Source organism: Vanellus vanellus, assembly GCF_965231255.1.
Source record: "Vanellus vanellus genome assembly, chromosome: 14".
NCBI classification, from domain to species: domain Eukaryota; kingdom Metazoa; phylum Chordata; class Aves; order Charadriiformes; family Charadriidae; genus Vanellus; species Vanellus vanellus.
The window spans coordinates 5,999,159-6,021,866 of NC_138919.1; the positions used below are offsets into that span (position 1 = coordinate 5,999,159).

Genomic DNA, 22,708 nt, shown 5'->3' on the forward strand with positions numbered 1-22,708 from the left:
AGCAGACCATGCAGCCTGACCTGCAAAGTATTCTGAGGTACTTTGCTGGGACAGCAGAAAGGAGAAAAGAAAGCAAGAAATCTGCTTTGTTCTAAGCAATGAATGGAGATGTCTTACGAGCTGCCAGCTCCAATCTTGGAAACACTAACACTGCAACATACTTTCGTCTAAAGTCACAAGGGTTTCCTTATTGACAACACTTGAAATGTTTTACTGGTTTATCAGAATCTTTGTGTTTTATAGCTAACTGTGAGGAACAGGGTTTATGGCAGCTGACAAGATACTCAGTCACAGCCTTGCCACGTTTATTACCCCTCGTGACCGATGGACCAAGCAATCTACATTTCTAGATTCTGCGGGGTTCTGTTGTTGCAATGATACCTGTTGTTCATAACGCCTGTTCACGTCGCCGTTTCAGACCCACAACTCTTGCTGCCAGGAGAAACACAGCCCCGGTGAGCACTTCTGCGACAAAGGAGATCCAGACTAGTGCTAGCGACCAGCCAAACCTGATGTCGATTTCTACCAGGAGGTCCTTACTCCTCAGGAGGCAGACAGCTTCTTCGAAGGCAGCAGCTGAATATGCAATATAGACACTGATCCCAGTAAGTGTAATAAGAGCTGGGAAAGAAAAACATATTCAGCTAGTTAGCATCCACTGCAGAAATTAAAAATCATTAATCTGCTATCACTTAGGGCTTTTTTGCCACTCCTTCCTATCTACCCAGGCCACTTTGCCAGTTAGCCTAGTTGAGGCTATTTTGGGGGGAAGGGTGAGAGGGAAGTAAAGGGAGGGTTATTTCTGTCCATTCAGCTTAATGTATTCTCACTGTTAAATACCGAATCAAAATGTATAACAGCAAGCCTCTCACAATAAAAATCTAGTCGTGTCTTTTACAGATATCTAATGTATATACGTTTCTGTTTTCAACACTGTATTATAATGCATCCTGATTTCTCACTGCTGTGCACCATGTACAGTTGTCTACCTCTATACAAGAAAGCTCATGGAGACAGACACCTCCCACCAAGTGTTGTGGAGTCATGACTATTCCTCACTTCCAAACAGTTGAGCCAAAGACATCCTGGAGCAGACTAAAAATAAATTAATAAAGGCACTCAAACAAGAAGCTAGACGGTTTCAGAATGAAAGGACTGTACAGAAGTTAGCAAACTGGCACATCTAGCACAAGTACATGCTACATCCTGGGCCTGACATCTATGTTACTCAAAGGACATATACTAATTTATGACTTTACTGGATCAGTGGCAGGAAAGATGCAACAGAAAGGCCCTGGATTAAAGGACTGTAGCCCAGGGAAAGTAGACACTGGAACACTTGTACGACAAGATAGTCTCTTATCTGCTTCTGAGGGAGAAAAATTTTGGTCTGGCTTTCTGTTAAATCACAGTGTAAGTCTAGATGAGTCTGCATTTCTGCCAGAAAGACAAGTTTGAGTAAAGACAAAGCAAGACAGAAGGGTATTGGATTACCGAACAGTCAAAATTCATACTCATAGTCCTGATTTTAACCATGCTATGATACCTGTACCTTATTCTAGTCCTCTACAAGGGGGGAAAACATCACTTATCTATACCTTTTGTCATCAGAAATGGAAATGACTAGTTTTTTGACATTTTCAATAAGGTATGCCGAGTTCTATGATCCCCCTTAAATATGGCCACATTAAAAAAATGGGGAAGCATGTCCTGGGATGTGGAATATACAAGTATTTTCCAAAAAACCTCATGTTTCTGGAATTACATCACAAAATATTTCTTTCTGCTGACAGAACTATCAACACCGAACTTGGTAAACCACAATATCCTATGAAACTGTGTGTGCCCATTCCATGCATCAAGCCTCAGTGCAGCTGAAACAGCTGAACAATACTGCCAGAGCAGGAGGAGGATCTGGTCTCACACCAAAGACCGCCCTGCAGTCTATTCACACTGTCCTGGGGAACACCACTGGTTGCACCTTCAGAACATATTCAAGCACCCCTCTCCTAATACTGCCTTTGTGTTTCCTTTCCCTCCTTGCAACCCCAAGTGTCTTAGAAAGGCACACTACTCCACTTCTCAGAGGGACAATCATGCTTTGCACTTCACAGCTTTTCATCTTTCACTTACTATTTGGAGTAGTTTTCAAATAGCCTAAGCCTTTTTAGTGAATACAGCTTTCTGATGTTCTAAGGAAATAGAACTTACTTTTTTGAAGAAGAAAAGCATAATGGGGGATGGTTGGTCTTTGTAAGAGCATTTCAGACTAAAAAGGTCAGTCAAGACTTTGAGACAGCAGGATTTGCTTCCAGCAATCTCTTAGCATTCTCTTCTTAGAAATAGGACTCATCAGGTGATGAGGGCCAATATTGAGGATCCCCTTTTCTGTTGGGGAAAAATTCTGTTTCAAGTTACATTGTGAAACAGTACTGAAAATCTATTTGTAGAAAAAAATGGAGATGGATTTAAACCCAGTTTTCCTACTTTGACAGAAAGGTTTTAGTTTTAATTCATAAATCACTTTCTAAAACACAGGTTTTGGTTATATCAAAAGTAATAGAAAACAAAATGTAAAAGAATTTTTCTTGCTTCAAATTGAAATGTTACACTCCAACTAATGTAACTCTTTGGCGTTTTCTTTTGTGACCCACAGTTTGGGGTCGCCACTCCAGTTCAAAACTAGCAGTGCTAGTTAACCCAGGAATGCCTAGCAAGACCCTTTTCAGGAACTCAATCCAAATGCCTGTGAAAAAAATGTCAGTTTTCTTAATAGTTGTAAGGTCTGTGCAAGGCTATCAAACCCTATGCTTTACTAATTCCAAAGCCACTTCTCTCATTACTCCATTACCCTGTCTATAAAGAATATGGGCACTGTGCTGAGAAGGTATTAAATCTTTTGTGTTAATGGGCACAGCAAATGCATTGTGTTCAAAGTGTGACTCGCTCCACAAGGAAGTATGGTTGTGTGTGATTATTTGTCTTTCCTGACGCTAAGCGGCAGCTTTCTATTCAAGAATCCCATCAGGAGCTGAGCAGACACCAAATGAATGAATACCAGCATTATTCTGAAAGCAAACTCTTGTGTAGCTTTTTTCCCCGGAAGACAAAGTGATGTTTCCCAGATATAACCTCTTATTATTTAAAACGGTTAGGCCGGGAGTTTGATACAGTACCTCCAAAAAGAAAAAGCAGTCCCGTCATTAGAAGCAGTAAGTAGGCCCTGGCAAGAATACTGATGAATCCAGTCATTCCTCCAAAAATCATCAATATGAGGCTGAGGGGCATCAGAATGACGAATGTTCCATGCATGTCTGAAAAAAAAAGAACGTTAATATTTTATTATGGTGTCATCATACTAATAATTATTGAGTACAGAGCCCCTGATCAGGATCAAAGCCTTATTCTGAGCTGCACAAACAAGGAGGTGGACAATTCTTGGGCTTTCAGTTTAAGTCAGTAGGACAAATATATGGTATGGAGAAAAAGGTCACATAAAGAGCAAGCCCTTCACAGGACCACAGCCTGTGTTTCAGAGAGAACAAACATAAAGGATATCTGTATATGGATATATTTAAGCAATTAAACTATTCTCAGATTATTAAGCCTAGCTGGATAAAAGGTGATGCACTGCATATCAAGTAGTCACTGACAACCTTAATAAACAGTAGCCCCGGTTATTTGAATCGTACAGATCCCAGTGAGTGGCATTATTCTGTTTGGGTGGTGAGATCCAGCAGATGCTTTGGTTAAACGCTTTCTGTTCTGTTGCACATCCTCTGCTGAACTCATCTAGCAAATTGTTGACCTTTCTCTTGGTTGCAGCTGACCATCAACTAGAGGTAAGTTTTCCCATCCAGCTCTAATTCTGTGTCTATCATTGTTTTCTACAGCAGCTTCACTAAGTATATTAACCTACCCTGGTTGCTTCCTCCCATGTCAAATCTTTTATATTAGTCTTTCTTGATCCCTATAACATTTCAATAGCTGTATAAACAGACAGTTGTTATGTATTTTTTCATATCACACTGTTTTTTCCATCATAAACCATCTTTGTGTCATTGTTCCCTCTCATGCAATTGATCCACAATGTTCAACCCAACCTTTTCTACAATAAATAACCAAAAAAAAAAAGTCATTCCAGCTTCCAGTATCAATTTATTTCATACCAGAGTGAAGTGCAGAGTTACTGAGAAAGGAAAACTTAGAATCCATTTTCCGAAGGGCTTTAGGCTTCAGAATCTCACTTAATTTCACAGAGGAACAAAAATACACAGAATCACAGAATCATCAGAGTTGGAAGGGACCTCTAGAGATCATCTAGTCCAACTCCCCTGCTAAAGCAGGATTGCCTAGAGCACATTACTCAGGACTGCATCCAGGCGGGTCTTGAAAATCTCCAGGGAAGGGGACTCCACAACCTCCCTGGGCAGCCTGTTCCAGTGCTCTGTCACCCTCACCGTAAAGAAGTTTTTCCATGTATTTGAACGGAACTTCCTGTGTTCTAACTTGTGCCCATTGCCCCTCGTCCATTAGCTGGTTCCCAAGGTAAAAGAGTCAGTTAAGAGATCACAGTTTGTGTGTGATCAGTTGATCAATTTTTTTAAGCCACTGTAACTTCCCACTGAATTGGAGATACTCCACCTGCCACTGACTAAAGATCCAGCTTATCCTTTTCAATATCATTACAAAGATAAGACACAATCATGTACATATCTCTGTTCAGTTCTAGAACCTTGGAAGGTTAGGGAGAACCTGCATGGGATCAAGGCAGACACTGTTAATTTCTTTACTTGACCGGAATGTGGCATCAAGCCATAATTATTTGTTTGGGTAGTACAGAACATGCTCACAAGAAAAAATGTGACAAATGACAAAGTTTTGAGAAATGACCCTATTGTTCTTCCATTTCCATTTATTTAAGCTGGTATTATATTCTCATATTTAGTCCCACATGTGCCCACATCGGGATCAGTTGAAAGCACTAATTCAGCATTCTGCATTGAAGGGAGAACTTCCTCTCCTTGCTTCTAAATTTGAGGATACTCCCTGGGCTTTCCTTCAGCAAAACTGGCAATGGCTGCTGTTGCTGGCTAAGAAAGCCAAACCTATAGCAATTCTCAGACCCTAATGGTCAAATCATCCTTCAGCTTACTGTGTATAAACCAGTCTGTCAAAACCGTTTGCAAATCCTAGTTAAATATCAAGATGAGAAATAGCCACGGAACTTAGTTCAGGAGTTTTGTATAGTTAGAAGTGGTTGTCAGGGATGAGATGCAACATGATGTGACAGAACAGAGATTTGGCACACAATTTAGTTCTCATATTCTAGAAAGGCAGCAGGAACAAGCTAGTCTTCTGCCCTGTTTGTGCTTCCTGAGCGTATTAGGCCTGATTTTGATTCCCCACCATTTTGACATCCATGTGTCCTCTTAGATTTGGTCTTGCATGTAAGAGGTGAAAAGGCCTTGGGGGGATAAAATCTGATGTAGTTAATATTTTGAAAGTAAGAATGTAAGAGCAGTGCAACTCTGTCCTCAGACCTGGCTTTGCTGGGAGGGAAGAAACATAAACAAGCTCATCACTGGGCCTGTGCTTTGTCACTTTCCAGGTGTCCCTCACTAGTCAAAGTTGCTGCTAACAAACTATACGTCAGGACAGTAGCACTAACAGTTGCTATTTCTTTGACTTTCCTTTTCATGGTGTGATTTCAGCTACTGCAGCTAGGACTGTATACTTAGCCAGGAGAAGTGCGGGTGAAGAAGATAAGACTCTGAATGTAACCTTTTGAAGCAAAAGCAAAATAAATCCATACCAGAGTATTCTCCTGGGGAGTGTCACAGATGACATTAATGACCGGTGACAGTTGCATTCAACATCAGAGTAACTCTGATTTTTTACTTTTCCTATACACAGCTGGGCTCGCATTTCTCATGAATCACAGAATGGTTAGAGTTGAAAGGGACCTTAAAGATCATCTAGTTACAATCCCCCTGCCATGGGCAAGGACACCCTCCACTAGACCAGGTTACTCAAAGCCACATCCACGTCTCTCCAGTTTATAGACACGGATGTTGTGCAGGACAGTGTCAAAATCACCTGCAGTTTTTTTAAAATCACATATTTAATGGATTGTATTTGGTTAAAGAGCACTTTTATCACTTCCAGTGTTCTAGTTCAATATCTAATACCCATTTGTCCTTCTATGAAATCTGCAACTGCCTGGAAAACTTATTCTAAAATGCTGCCATGGAAACCACTCAGGAATCTGAATTCATGCTGTCTGGCATATGATATTACAGCATTATATTCCTTGATTAGAGGCACAGAATTAGTTTATAGAAGGACATGACTTAAAATATCTTTACTGCGTTTCTGTCTTCAATAATTATCAGTGAAAGAAGTTAAAACATAAATTTTGCAGTCATTTCAGTGGTTTTGAGTAGTGTTGAAATACATATTTATGCATTATGTATTATATATATAACTGTCTTCATTTTGATTAAATTAATCTAGTATTGAAAAAAAAAACCACAACCTAAGCATTTTGCACAAGAGGTATGTGCACTTTCCTGTAAAACAGAATTCAGTTTCCCACGTGTATTTCTCAAAGCCTGAGTTCCCTTACAGTGCAACACAAAAGATCCAATAGTTTAATTTTGAAACTACTGAAACAAACTGATGAACAGTTTAAAAAACACTCCTTTTTTTTTGTAGAAAAAAAATACTTTAATTGCTTGATCAGAGTTAATGAAGTTTTACAGCAGTTAGCCAAAGCTGTTTTACTAGAGGTCTAATCAAATGCCTGTAAGAATATCTGCAGTGCATGTCCAGATCTGTGAATTTGGCAGACACTTCTAAATTACCACCCAACATAGATGTTGATGAGTTGTTTCTAACAGGAATGCTCTCAAAAAACTGAATTGTGTCAAAAGTAACCAACTGCAGATCTACTAGTTTTCTTAATCATCTCCTGTTAACATGCTGGAGCTTAATTGTTTCAAACTAACTTTGGATTTGTTTGCACAGCTTGTAATAGCAAATAGTCTCTAGAAATCTGTAATAGTCACCTCATCAGAAATATTCCAAATGGCAGCAGCTCAGAAGAGCTTAATTAAGGACCCATTTATCTTCCCCAGCAGTAACTAAATAGCCAGTTAGAAAGACAAAAGTCTCTAGCTGAAACAGAATGCTGGCAGTAGCTGAAACCAGTGGGGCTGCTCTGGAAAGACTTGGCAAACCCGGGAAGAATCAGTGCACTGAGAAAGCCTGACCTGCTTGCAAGGAAGGAAGGAAGGAAACAACTTAGAGAAACAACAGGCAACAGAAAAGAACTGTGGCTAAATGTGAGGTTTCTGGGCTTGAACCCCAGGGACACAAAGGCCTGGATTCCCTCCTGTTCATTAGAGAAAAAATGATGGTGGATGAGAGTTCCACAGGGTTAGGGTGCCCCAGGATAATTAGCTAAGCTCTGGACTTTGTGTTAAACATTTTGGCTTTGTGCTCTTCTCATGCAACAAGTCTCTGAGCTAAACTGTAAGATAAATTGCAGATAGTAGAAATAAAATTATGCTAGACTTGGTACAGGTGGGCACTGACAAAAACCCTTAATACTAGGAACACGTAGAATGATAAACGTAAGCAATGCACTGTGGTTCACATTCTATTGCTACTATACTAATCAATTTGAAAATGAGAACATTCATCAGAAGTTGTCACTCATTAAGTCTCAGCTGCAGTGATGCTAAAGTTATCTCAGATTTCTGTATATATTTATTGTAATATCTACTGTAGGCACCAAAGCAAATGTTCCTGGAAGCTCTTTGAAGGACCACTGTTGCTCAGAAACAAAGCAGATCTGTTTAGGTATACACCTACATCACCAGTTAAGTTAGAATCTCTATGTACATCACTTGGCAATCCCAAGCACAAATACAGGATGGGCGGAGAATGGATTGAGAGCAGCCCTGAGGAGAAGGACTTGGGGGTGTTGGTTGATGAGAAGCTCAACATCAACTGGCAATGCACAATTGCAGCCTAGAAAGCCAACCGCATCCTGGCCTGTATCAAAAGAAGAAGGGCCAGCAGGTCAAGGGAGGAGATTCTGCCCCTCTACTCTGCTCTCATGAGACCCCACCTGCATCCAGCTCTGGAGCCCTCAACATAGGAAGGGCATGGACCTGTTAAGAGTCCTGAGAAGAGCCATGAAGATGATCAGAGGGCTGGAGCACCTCTCCTATAAAAACAGGCCGAGAGAGTTGGCTTCATCCCTCAAAGTGTTCAAGGCCAGGTTGGACGGGGCTTTGAGTGACCTCGTCTAGTGGAAGGTGTCCCTGCCCATGGCAGGGGTTGGAACTAGATGATCTTTAAGGTCCCTTCCAACCCAAACCATTCTGTGATTCCATGATTCATTTGGCCCCTGAACTGGCTCTTGCCAGGTATTCCAGCCCTAGCTGTTTCCTTCTGATAACTTAAAACCAAAAGGAAAAATTGTGAGGAACTCTAAATCACCCAGTTAAAATGTAATGGCAGCCAAAGAATAAGGCATTCTGGGATTAGGAGCAGAAGTATAAACATGTAACTCAGTACAAATGAAGCAGGCCCACAAAGAGTGGGGAGAAGTGTGAAAGCAGCTGGTTAGGGACTGTTACAGGGTCCACATGCTGTAAGGAAATCTAGTCTGTAGGTTTAACTGTACTATTAAAGTAGTTTTGTTGAGGAAGAAACCAAGGCAGCTGTTACATTACAACAACTGAGGTATCAGTAACTGCCCCTACTACAAAGATTGTTTCCCTGCAGGATGCCCTAACTTGTCTGCAGCCTCATGGTTCCAGCTACATTGACGTCTAAAACAGAAAAAAATAAAAATACTCTGGGGAGAATAATTAAAGCAGTTGTGCATAGGCAGCTGCACACTCCAGTCTTGGGTTTATAACAAGAAAAACATTTTCTTCCAGCCATATGTAAGTGGAAACCACATCCATTAACTGATCATCTCTGGATGGCTCAGGAACAGACGAGAGCATGAAAAAGTTACTTGTAACAGGAAATCAATCACTGGCCGTGATGTTTATGTCACTAAGAAAAAATCAGGATTGTCAGAGGCTTAATCATACTATGTAGGTACCTAATGCAGCTGGTTTGTGTGACAGGGGCAAAACAGGCAGCCATTAAGAAATAACAGTAGTTTCTCTCACATTATTTTTCGTAACACAAACTCCAGCTCTGCAGTGTAGATGGAACGCCACACATCTCTGGACCCAAATGGCCTCTTACATTTTGGCCAAATAACATGCTATAGCTGTTGCTTTGATGTGCCAAAAGAAAAAAGAAGGAAAAAAAAAAAAAGCTTTGTGGCAATTTCATTTTAAACTATAAGGGGGGGGGAGGGGGGGGGAGAAGTCACACAAAAAAAATCTCCACGTTTTAACAATTTTCACTGTGCTTTGAAAAAATCTAAGCCACAGCTTTCTAGGATCAGCAAATCACATAGCATTTAGTGCAGAAGAATGAAGATGGAAGTAATTTTTATGTTACTAAGCAGGGGTCACTATACAGACATAACTCAGACACATAGGAACAGGTTACTTAGTTTCCAAAAAGTCAAGCTTATAGAAGAGTTTTGACAGGATGCATTATTATCCAGCAAACACATTACTTGCTTCTTTTGACAGGTCATCTGTCCTGCAAGAAGTACTTGAACCAAGTCCAGAGTACAAATCAATTTTGATTAGAAATATTTACATAATTGTTCATTTTGCAGGGACTACACTGCAGAGTCCTGTCTTTAGCTGAATCTCTACTAGTATTTACTAATTATTAACAATACAGACTGTGGTAAATTAAAAATATTTGTATTACAAAAAAGCCCAAGAGCAACATTTTCCCAATGTAACTTGTTGGGTTTTGTTTAGGGTGGTTTTTTAGACAAATTATTTTACGAAGCTGCAACTCTTGGGGAACATTTTTCAGTAGATTAAATACTGCCATTCCTTCTACACATCAACTTCCCTCTCTGTGTATGTGATCCTCAACAACTTAGATGTGATTTTGAATATTATATTTCTTCTACTGGAAAATGGCAAAGCTGCTCAGAACTCGTGATGCAGCTTCCTTTGAAGTCAGAGTGACATACTTCTTTTACCATTTAGTGAGAGATGGATTCAGATCATCATGGAAAAAAGTTGCTCTTTCTGCTTGTCTCCCATAGCTGGCATAGGAGAACGCATGGCAAGACAAGCTATCAGGGTGTCTTTGCTGACAGATTTCAGTTTTAAAGGTGACTTTCAGAGGACTCTCTTTAATCCTAGTGGTCACCGAGAGACCCTAATAGCTGTCTAAATTGTGAAAAGCTACACTTTCATTTTAAACCTGTATGGGACAGAGGAAAATGTACATCTCCAGTAAATAGATATTTTTTTTAAATGCAGAAATTTCAGAAAAGCTACTGGTAGGTAGTCTAGTGCTATCTTTCTTTAGACAGTGACTGATGTTTTAAACAAATATATAACGATGCAATAATGTTATCTGTAGTAAGAAAATATTTTATACATTGCGAATTTGAGGGAGAGAGAGGGTATATGCCATATGTTCAGCTGGAGGGAGTGTTAAGAAAAGAAATGGAACCTTAATGTACAGAAGAAGGCATGCTTATGTCTAATGCATTAGGGAAATTGCTCGAGTACTCCCCTGATGTGAAAACACATCATACTCCCAGGCTTAACAAGACCTAGGTTGATTGCCTGAGTAATACTGCTGGTAGCGCAGAACTTTAACTTGTACATCCTATCTTTTTAATTTGCCAGGAGATCTATTTGAAGTATGCAATAAGCCTAAAAGGAATCTGCTGGGGATGAATAGGAAACAGATGGGAAATGTGGAGGGAGGGAATGCGAAGGTTTTTCATTCACTAATGAAGGGTTTGTCTTCTGGCAGTGACCAGCACTTTCGCTTCCACTTTGACCCAGCTCTTTGCACTCAGGTATAGACTTCCTCCCATCTTTTTGGCACTTGTGTCTAGTTAAGACATGCCAGGAAGAGTATGGGAACCCTAAGAACGGGGGATGGGACTCCCAATGTGTTACTTAAGCACCTGCATTAGGAGACAGCCCTTCTAAATCTTTTTAGGAGCAAAGGGCAAGAAACACGTTTGATGTTGCCACAGCTCCTGAAATTCAGTCTGACAATCAAACAGTGAGAAATACGGGTGTAGAGCTAGACAGACTGAGTTTAATTGCATGTGAGTGTGCCTCACACAGACATCTGCACAGGCACACACACAGAATAAAAAAGATTTTTTGAAGTAACTGATTCAAGCTGTGCAACTAGCCTGTTTGCTCCGTATAGCAACACATGAAGAAATTACTGCAACTACATTGGAATCCACAATCCCAGAATTGTCATCTAGAATTCTAGTTAAAATGCATTGTAGATGAAGACAAAAGTTTGCCTTGATCTGCCTAAATATGATTCAGTGACCACAGCCAGAAAATATTTAAGAAAGAAGTGTAAAGAAGAAGTAGAAGGCAATATCTCAGTACTTAACAAACCTAGATGTCACTTAGAAATAACTGTATTTCCTAGAAGTAAGAAGTACTGACATGGCACTTCCTATGTTCAGCTGCTATTGCTGTGGGTCTGTAGCCTCGTATCACCACACCAAAACTGCACTGAAGTTTAACATCTAAAATATCAAAAAGTCCACTCTTCAGTGCATTTTAATCAAACCTAGTAGGTTCTTTCAATGAAAGTATCTTTGATTTCTTATCTTATCATTTTTAGGCAGACTACACCTGCTTATAATAAAATCTGCGAGTGTCTTAGCAGACCTGAAGTCTTTGTCCAGGAACCTAAAAACAGTACGTGATATGAGAACAAGAGATTTTCTCTGAGGCTCTTAAGAGTCTGTAAACATAGTTATGAATCCAATTTTTACTCATATTCACTATTTTCTTACACTGCATGACTACCAAAGAGCTGTCCTTTGTTTCCAAGCCAACATCATTTTTACAACAAAAAAAGCTCTGTACAGTCTCTGCTTTTGTTTTTGCAGAATTCAGCTTTCATTGAAGAGCTGTAATCTAAAATTTCCTCACCTGAGAAAAATTACAGATGTATCATTTTGCAAATATGAACACAACTTTTGAAATGCTAATAATTTTATCCCAAAATTTTAGACTATCCCCAACATAACAGTTGAGGTGCCCACACTAAAATGTGATCAGTCTGGTTAGGTTCAATTAACTTTGAATCCTCAAAGGCTTAAGTGATGCAGCAGATAATAATTTTCACTGACCTTCACAGTTTTCAGCAAAATCAAGCAGCTTAGGCCCTCCGTCTTAAGCAAGGAAGATTAAAGAAAACGCACCTTTCAACTTGAAAGCACAGAGAGGCAATCTGTGCTGTTAGTCTTGAACCCATCAATATGTTTGTACAGCTGTTTCAGCAGCCCACTGGGATCTTACTCCTACTTTAACTTTCTAGTTACTGTTGTAACACAGCTACACTAGCATCAGTACCTCATAGGCTTACTTTGACATGTTTGCTGCACTTTAGCTACAACATGAGATGACGCTACAAGAGACTAAAGACACCCTCTGCCTCTCTGAAGGACTGCTCAGGGAAATGGCTGGTTTTGAGGAAACGAGTACCATTTTAAGACACAGGACAAATGCATATATTCCATCTGCAAGGGGAAAACAGCCAGAGTCAGAGAGGTAAATAAATAAAAAAAAATTTAAAAAAAGCAAGCCCATATACAAGCACGTATTAGCGAAGCATTGTACAGAATATGATGCAAAGAAGCTAGATAGTCTTTTAGGAGAAGCCTAAAAGTATATGAAAATGTTTAGTTTGGACTTTCTGAAAACACTCTGACATTGACAAATGAGTCTAAAGAAAAAGAAATAAATAGCAACCAAGACAGTTAGAAACTTAATCTTTTTGAGCACGATGTTCTTCAAAGGCTTTAAACACTGCTTTAAGTCCTTGATTCATTTTCTTAAATTGCCACATACTTTTTTTCCAGTCCAAGGAATCCCACTGAAAGGGTAGATATGTAGCTATCTTAAAGACTAGTTTAAATGTGTGCTTAAGCATTTTCGGCAATCAATCTTTTTTGAGGGGATTTTGAACATTTTTGTCTTTTATTTTTAACAATTGAGTACCTTCCTGAGCCATTCCAGGCAGAAACATCTTGCTCCTGTGGAAGAAATTAGCTGAACCTGAGATCAAATAGATGGTTATTTCAACAGTAATCCCACTTAAAGACAACATGCAGTGACAGATACTGTACGCAAGTGGAGTCAAAACACTACCTCAAAGATCTCCCCCTCTGAATCAGAAATGGGACCTTGTAAGTGCCCAAGGAGGGAGGGAAGGATGGATGGAAGCATAGAAGTAATATAAAAGTTACTCACACAAAAGCTGTCTGTGTGAATCAGTGATGTTTGCATTTTCATTCCAGAAGGGGTTTATCAAAGGGTAACATTCACTCCTCACTAATAGAGAAGGGAAAAAACAAGGAGAAAAAAATTACACTATAATAACTTATTGCAATATATCCTTTTTTTTCTTTTTTTGCATGTACATCTAATTCATGTAATATTATCTGCTTTAAAAACAGTCATTCCTAGGTAGGGAGGGAAAGGAGGATATTGAAGTCACCTTGGCCAAATTCTGCTCCCAGGGGGCCTGACCACTGAAGTCAAGAGGAAACATCTGCTCACTTCAGTGGGGCTCAGGGTACAGCAAAGGGGAGAATTCCCTTAACCTGCCTCTTCTCCCCTGCTCCGCTGGAAGTAACGTTCTTTCTTGTCTATGATGAACATTACTTACTCCTTGTTTTTAATGGTGGAATCAAAACCAAAAGTCATATGCTTTGCATACAAATTCAAGTAAATGGGGAAAATCCTATAATATCCACATAGGGTTTATGGATCTTTCATTAACATCCAGAACTGTGAATACCAAACAGGCTCAAACGCAGTACAATTACTTGGTGAACCTTGTGAGTCTTTAGTCACTTACCTTTAGTTAGTATGGGATTAAGTTAATTTTATTTACAATTGTATTATGAACAGACATTTCAAACTAGTAATATTTTATTGATATAATATATATTAACATCACTTGTATTACTTATGTATAAAAACTATATGTTGTTTCATATTATTCGTGTTGATATTCCTTATATTGTTATAATTTTAACAGCTTTAACCCAGAACTTTCTAATTCCTCCTGAGTCAAATGAAAAGACATCTCTTTCCTTCTAAATGGTTAACGTCTATTAAATTAGCTTGAATTAAAAGTTAATGTAAAATTACGTTACAGCAGCAGCAAATTCGCTATCCCCATGTCTCCTTCGGCAAGTCGCACCAGAGATATTCCACCGCGCACTGCCGGTGGGTCAGCAGCACCGAAAGGGGCGCGGGCTGCTCTTCTGAACCCGTAAAGCCAACAAACAGCAGCTACCGCGACGGCCCCTACGTCCAGCAGCTATCGCGACATGCCGGCGCTGCTCCCCACCCCCCTCCCCCCAGCGCCGCCGGACACGCGTGGGAGGCGGCGCCCGCGGCCGGCGGAGCGCTCGGGGCGGGGGAGGGCGGCTGCCTCCGCGCCGCGCACTCACCGCGGCAGGTCCGCCACAGACCCGAGTGGGAGCTGAGGGCGTCCGTGCCGTTGGGGGACCTCTCCAGCTTGGAGGCATCGATGATGTACCAGAAGTCCGTCGCGATGGCCACCACGAGGAAGATGAAGCTTGAAACTCCTACCAGGGCCACGAAGAGGGACAGGACGCCCAAGTTCACCTTCATCCCGCCGCCCTCCCGCCTCAGCCAGACCCAACGGTCGCACTCGCGCCGTCTCCACAGCGGCCGCGCGACGCTCGCGCCGCGCCGGGACGGGCCAGCGGGGCCCGCCACAGGTAGCCCGCCTCGAGCCCCGCCCCGGCCGCGCGGCGGGAAGGGCCGCCTGCCTCCCTCCCTCCGCTCCTCGCCCCCCGGCGGGCGGAGTGGGGTGTTCCGCGTCCCGCCACCACACCTCGGCCAGCCGGCCCTGCTCCCCGCCCGGCCCGGCTCGCCTTCCCGCCCTGCCCGTCAGCCCCGACGGCTGACCCGGCCCTCAGGTCTGCGCGTGGGTGCGTGTGGGGACGGGGCGCTGAGCCCTGCGCGCTCAGGCACGAGTATGGCCGCCCTAGAAAGGGCGCCGCTTAGAAAACACGGGGAGGGGGTTCTCCTGACAGCTTAGGCGGCGTTAGAACTCCCGGATGGTCTCACCTCAGGGCAAAAGCTTCCTCACTCCACACACCACTGTCCTTGAGGAGAGGAGGGAGCAGAACACAAGGTCTGGGGAGCAGCAAGAGGGCTGGTGTTCTTACAGCCTATCTGCTGTCCTCTGTATTTACAAGAGATTTCCTCTTGTTTTTTTGCCTTCCAGATGCCAACCTCTAAAGGATAGATCTAACCTAATTTGAAAGGCGGTGTGAGAGAAGGCAGTGGCGTGGCAGCTGCTGCCTGATGCAGTGATGTCTGTACCCTTCTCAAGATCATTTTCCTGTCAGTGTCGCTGATGGAGGGAAGGACACAAGCAGTATACCCTCTTCCAAAAACTTCAGAAGGACAGTTATGTAGTTTCCAAGGGCACATGAGTTCATGCGTGAGCCCCTAAGCCACACTTCACCTAGCCGCCTGCTGATCTTCAGCCCACTGCAATCTGTTGGATAACAAGGTAAATTGCAATAACACAACCTTGTTTTTAAATCTGCAGTTTTACTGCAGATAATATGGAGTTTTACTGTGTCACTTCACTGGTATAAAGATACAGTGCAGGTAGGGTCAATAAGGCATCTTGTTTTCTTACTTGTAATTCACTTCAGGCCTTCCAGGGAATTGCTAAGTAACTCCTAGTCATTAAAAAATCATTCTCATTTATTTTCTGGCATGAACACAGAGCAGAATGTGTGACATCATTACCCAACCATGGCAACAACCTATCGTGAACCAGTAGGGTCAGTCAAAAGGAAAATACTCCTTGAGAGAGAATGTTTCTTTAAACACAGTGATCATCAGCACTACAGACTTACATTTTGCTCTGCAAAAGTACTGAAAGGTGTATGTTGCTGGGATTATAATAGTTTTTCCATTCAGGAATACACTTTAGCAGCTAGAACATTATTTTGAGCTTTTGCTGTCTCTTTCTTAACGTCTCCAAGTTGTTTTTGTAATATATGAAAGTCCCTGTGTAGTTCTACAAACTAAGAAGCTGTTACCTCACTGTAATTGTAATGGTCAGGTGACAGAAGCCATATGAGGTTTATGAAGCAAGGTTAAACGTTTTGTTAGACTAACTGATGGAATAAGAAAAAAATGAACACACTTTGGGGCAAATAAGCCTTAACTGGGACCCCAAGTTTTTTCCATCTATATTTGCAGAGTTACTTGAAAGTTTTACTCAGCCCCACAAACACCATGTATTGAACAGATGTTTTATCAGCTGTCTTCTCATAAATCTAAACCAGAGGCATTCATACATCTAAACCATCATGCCAGTGCAATGATCAGCCATTGTCATCTTCCAATTAAAATCAAGGGAAACCGAAGGGTGTAAACCTGCAGGAACATTTAACCCAGTTGGGTCCAAGCCATTAATCGGGTATTGTACGAAATGCTTACTACCAGTGATGATCTGTGTCCTGCAGGCTTCTTGTCCTAGTCTTGGGGCCCACAAAATTCTGAACATGTGCTTATTTTTAGAAACATTATTAAATAATTTGTTTTAGCCATCGAGATATGTGGAGGTCCTTGTAGAATCTGTCTAGATTAACTTTACAGTAAACTGAACTTAGAGCCTGCTAACCCCTGATCCTTTTGTGACCAGACTGTGATGACAGAAAAGTTTATGTCAAGAATAAATCAACTCTACATGGAGGTTTCATTTCCACATCAGCATAATCTATTTAGGCACTCATTCTCATGCTGAGGTAAAATTGATTCCTACAAAGTTAGAAAACAAAAAAAAATATAGTTCATCAAAACACCTTCATGTATTCATTAGGAAAGGTTCATAATGAAAGGAAAAAGCCAGTAGTACAAATTAGCTTCTCCAGGGATTTAATTTCTAATTTACTGAGGTCTCTAAAAGAAAACAAGGACCTGTCAAGTTAAATTAGAATTTTCAGCATAAAAGATTCAAAATCTAGTCTTATCTTTGTGGAGAAGGAGTAATTCACTTTGCATAGATAGACCAGGTGTTGGTTAGATCTGCTAACATCAATCTGCTGCTCAGAATATCAGAGAAAATTCAGAAAATGCTCCCAAAATTGCAGTCAATTACTAGTCCACAGGGTGCGATGCAGCAAAATGAGCAGTCTTCCAGTTTGAGCAGAGCAGAGCTTGTGTAAGTCACTTTACCCCATCCTTTCTGCTTGCAAGATTACACGGGTGCTGAAAGATACAGAGGGCATTGTGCTCCAGAAATCACCAGTGTGGCTTCCCAGGACTCTTACTGGGTAAAATGCATCTATAGTGCAGTTCCTTCTGAGTTGTTCTGAACCTGTACTGTACTGGTGCAGCAGAGGCCTCTGCCCAGTTATGTTTAATGATTGAGAGCTAAGTCCAAATGAGATCCTTGAGGTAAAGTTGCTGTGGAAGTACTATACTAATTGTGTTAATACTGGAAAGTGAGTGAAAGCCAGAGAAAGTGATTTGGCACTTTGTGGTCAATCATTCTAAATGGTTTACTGAATATCAGTGCTCAAAGTAGGAAACAGCATGTCATTAATCCTGTTACAAACACACTTGATACCAGCAAAACATCCACCTTCTGTCTGTATTGAGCTTCTGTCTGGATTTAAAAGAACAATTCCTCTCATAGGTCCCCTGTTTGTCTTTTCAAACTACCTGAACTATCCATGTAAGTTTGTAAGTACATATACTTTTAAGATACTCATCAAAACCTTTTTTTAAAAAAAGACTCTTCTTATAAGATAAATTCAGTTTTCCACAATGTTTATTTTGTTTCCCCTGCTCTGCTTGTATTTATGAAAGAGGTGATTGAGTTACTAAAAGTAAATTATATGTAAACTGAGGAAGGGAGGGATTCTCACAATATTTACTCGTATGACTGCAAGAAAGTAAAAGCCAGTCAGCATAAATGTGCACCAATGACTAATTAATCGCTGCCACAGAAACAAGCGCTATCAACACACCTGATGTCATTCACAGCCTTTTCTGGGGAAATACCACATTTTTTTCTCCTGTTTTTTTTTGTTTGTTTTTTTTTTTTTTTCATTGACGGAAGAATTAAACAGAAAACCAGTTTATCATTCAGCATTCCAGTAAAGCTAATTGGATTCTGAAATCTATTGTTATTTTAAGCTATTAAAAGATTACCACAATTACTTCCTCTGTGGTTCAAAAGGGAAAAGCAAAAAGGCAGTGTACAATATTACGATTTACAGATTTGCTGCCTTTTGAAATTACTAGCTTTTGGCTGGTTGATCTGGAGTTTGACCATTACTTCTCAGATTTAATCTTTTCATCATGCAGTTGTACACATTCATTTTTTGAACAGCCACAACCTGCAGTTAATTTAAAGGACGGTCCAGTCACAATTTATCTCTGACAAAAGAATACAGGGCATATATCACAATGTCCTGACTCTTACTCAGTATTACCTGATCTGCCAAAGAAACCCAGGTATAGACATGTCATACTGAATTAAAAGGGGAATTATAGGAGGGCCATGCCTGAAGTACCCAGCACAGATTATCACAGCCAAATTTGGGGGGTTTTCAAGTCTTGTAAATTGTTTTGATGGAGAAGGTTATAGAGGAGATGGAGAGGTTATAGTAGGAGGGATATCTCCTGTTGAGCCACCTGGCTAGATTATACTCTGTGACCTTACTGCAACAAATTCTAGCAATTTTATTCTAGGAAATTACAGGAACAAAAGATCTGTAGTAGCATCTATAATTTTGCTTACCATTTACCAGGGAAGAATCTTCTGCCTACACATACACAGCACCATCCATTTCTAAATGTAGGTAGAATAATAATATCTCTATGGTGATGCTTGCATGGATAGTAAAGAATACATGGTTAATGTTTTCATTTGGATTGTGTATAGTCCTTTTCATGATGTTATGTTTGAATGTTTTAGACTCAGGTTTAGTTCCACTGTGATACAGAAGTGGCTTTTCTCCAAGGTCGCTCAGGAAGTACACTCCAGGGACACCTAGGAAGGCTCATTCTAATAAAGTCATTGCTTTTAGATAAAAATTGCTAGAACATGCTGTGGAAAAGTGAAGAAATATAATTATCTGGCTTCTGATACAGAAAAGGAGATGACTGTGGAGTATTAAAAGCAGCATTTTTGAATGGAATAAATAAGTACGTGCTTTTCTTTACAAAGTTCAGGTTCTAATGCTTAACCACGTACAGGGAGGGAAAGTGCTGGAAGTGTACATGCTTTGTGCAGTGGCTGCTTGTCCCATTAGAAATAGACACCACTACATGAGGATTTTCTGCAAGTTGTGTAACCGTGAGCACCTGCTAGCATTTGATACGTAGTAGAGCACTGGCGAATTCTTTGGGCAAGTGTTCAAATGAAATATTTAATAAACTAGAATTTAAGTTTTGTCTTGTATGTATCTGCTGGAGCTATAGCTCCTGTAAGCCTCTATTCAAGGTCGTGCCACTAAAAGAAATTGCAGTTCTATTTAAAAATATTAATGTTTAAGCAAAATCTAATATCATACTGTCAGAAACGAACACAAAAGACTACTGTAGGACATCTGCAGTCACTGATCAAATGCTGCCTTAGACTGCAGCTCAAAACTTTCTTCTTTAGTATTATGCCTTGTTAGTTTACATCACGTGGTTTTGCAAAGGAAAAATCCTATTGATGTTACTATGGCACGTACATTGGATATAGGCAAAGTAGGATTGTAGGATTGCCTGGCAGAACTATGGCGTATAATAAGTTACTGCTGCTGCATACAATATAGGATTGTGTTTTGGTGCAAAAAAGGAAAAATAGGCCCGTAAGTCCTGTAAACTCCATACTGGACCAGCTAAGAACACTACCAACTTATGGGTGCCCCAGAAGGTCTCAGGCAGTTGTTTTGACTATGTGTACCAACACTTAGTATTTTGTTGTCTTTAGAGGGTTTAACTTTCATACAAGCTATAAGCAAAGCATATAAGGAAGGTTCAAAACATGCTGAATAAGCTCCCTTGGCATTCTTTCTTAATGTATTTGTGTGTTTCTGTATTTCATCACATGATACCTAGGCTTCCTCCTTTGGACTGGGGTGAACTGTAAGTCCTAAGTTTTCCTATTTTCACTATGTGAGAATATAGATTGTGGGAAAGCTTTGATTATCCATGCTTATGTTTGGTGATACCATGAACAAAACAGGACTGAAGAAGGATATCAAGAGGCTGGTTCAGATAAGCTTTATAGTTAAGATATAGTATATCTTAAGATATATCTAAGATATAGTTAAGATATAGATATAGTTAAGATTTTCAAAATACTTTTCTGCTTGAAAGGCAGTACAAAACACTCAATAAAGAGATTAAGCACGTCTCATCCTTTTGAAAGTTCTCGTCTAGAGCCAAAAAAAAAAAAATCTATTTTTTAATCTAGCTTTTCTTTGAATGGGGAGCCAGTAACTGTAAAGTATGCAAGACAGTTAATCCAGTGCTCTGAACATACAAAGTGTTAGCTCAACTAAGTGAAAGAAAAGCTCCTGGTCTAGGCACTCTACTTCTAATCCTACCTAATAACATCCAAAAATTATCTCATTGTTGTACTAAATATAAGATTTCCTAAAATTTTCTTCTGGGCTTGATCTCCGTCACTTGAAAACACCCAAGGATCGATGCTGTTCCAATGTGTCACTTTTCTCAGTTAGTGGTAATGCCTCCAAATCATCCACTTGGCAATCCCCAGTGATAATGGCACGGTGTTTCACTGTGGGGCACCTCAGCTCAAATATTGCATTTAAACAAAACCAAAAAAGTTGCCTTAGTTTCACAAGAAAGATGCCAGACAAAAAAGAAATTAGCATTGAAAGTAAAAAGCAACAGCTGGTCTAATTTCTTTTCTTGAAAGTTGTGCACTCTGGAAATTGATTTACAGGGCACTGGTTTGAATTCTGACATGGCTATATACCAAGAACTACATAAAACTCTGAGAAGCATAGTTTGATTTACTGGAAATTGCTGTAGGAAACACAAAGTAAAAAAGGAAGTTTGTGTTACTTAATCTTAGTCAAGTAAGTATTTATGTAGCATGTCAAGTAGAAGAAGATGTATAGCTAATAAGAGTGTATTGAGCAGGTGGAACAGATGTTGATAAGCTCAAACACTGAAAGTGACAGCCCTGACGGGAACAACTACTGTTCAGCAAGACTAGGGAAAAGAGGGCACAACACAGAGGCAGTGCAGGAAAAACAGAGCGGAACCAATCCACCCAAATGGAAGTATTTTTGACTGCTGAAGAAGTATGTGGAAAACAAGAGATTGAAAGAGATTCCTCCTCAGTGTCTCAGCACCCTGACTTGCAGGATGCATTAACTTTGGTCTTTAAGACCTATCAAGAAAAAAATGGAGCAAAGCAGTTTTTAAAATAAAGAAATAATGTTAAAATATGTGACTTTTATTTTCCATCTTGCCCACAGAGACTTTCACAGGGTGGGCCTACTCCTTTTGCCTTGCCACACAGTCTTGAAGTGCCGTCCTGCATTGCAGCACTTTGCACAGTCTTTTCTAGGTCCCCAAGTGTTATCCCCCCATCAGCCCTGCCACCCCGTCAGGCTCTGCTCTCCATCCATACGCAGGCAGGAAGTTCCTTACGTGTGTCTTTCAGTTGCCATTTGCCCAATCTATGTGATTCCCAGATGAGCATGTCCATTTGGTCTCTGAAAGGCTGCAGTCTCCTGCTTCTTCCACAGGATCTAGTGGTGCATATGTAGCGGGGAAAAACAGACAGACATGTAGCAACACTGAAACCTTCCTTCTTGGGCATTATCCAGACATTAATTATCTGGGCATTTGTTTTAAGATAATAAGGCCCCAAGTGCTTAGTATATAGATGAGAATTATAGGAGTCTTGGAGACTAGTCTGATCTGAATCCTCAAACTGTGAACAAAAGTTATATTAAAAGCCTGCCTCTAAAACAGATCAGGGAAGAATTGAATGAGGTGGATGTGATATAAAAACTTGTCGTAGTATCAAGGTCAATGGCGATGTTACAGTGCTTAATTTAATAAAAGTGTCTCATTTCCATTGCACAGTTACAATTTGTTACAGAGTAAGTGAAATACTGCGCACTTGAAGCAGATAATAAAGGTGACCTCATCTGTATGACATTGCTTCAGAGGGATTATGGGACACCCTTACAGTCTTAATACCAGTAGACAAGATGGTGGATTGTATTAAGCAAAAGCAACAGTAGCATTTTCTGGCTAGCCCACCTAGCCCAAAAGAGGATGTCTGCCACGGTATGTGTAAGCAAATACAGAGGAGACACAGTGAGAGGGAGGTGAGAAGTACAGGATGGTAGAGAGGAGCAGGTCTCATGAGAATCTAAACTGAGATTAAATGACCCCCGATGATGATGTGAACAGCCTGTAATAAACTGCTGTATTATCTAATTATTACTCTGTCTTGAATAGGCCCAGTTTATCTCTAGCATAGACTT

General features: G+C 40.5%; 1 protein-coding gene across 1 annotated transcript; it reads right to left on the reverse strand.

Annotated features, from left to right (window-relative positions):
• Nucleotides 1-388: 388 nt before the first annotated feature.
• On the reverse strand, nucleotides 389-14,813 carry TMEM114 (transmembrane protein 114; the record flags this gene model as incomplete). Its single annotated transcript, XM_082490541.1, has 4 exons — nucleotides 389-621; nucleotides 3,177-3,314; nucleotides 13,419-13,499; nucleotides 14,630-14,813. 4 exons carry the CDS (start codon nucleotides 14,811-14,813, stop codon nucleotides 389-391), a joined length of 636 nt encoding a protein of 211 aa, XP_082346667.1.
• Between the last annotated feature and the right edge of the window lie 7,895 nt (nucleotides 14,814-22,708).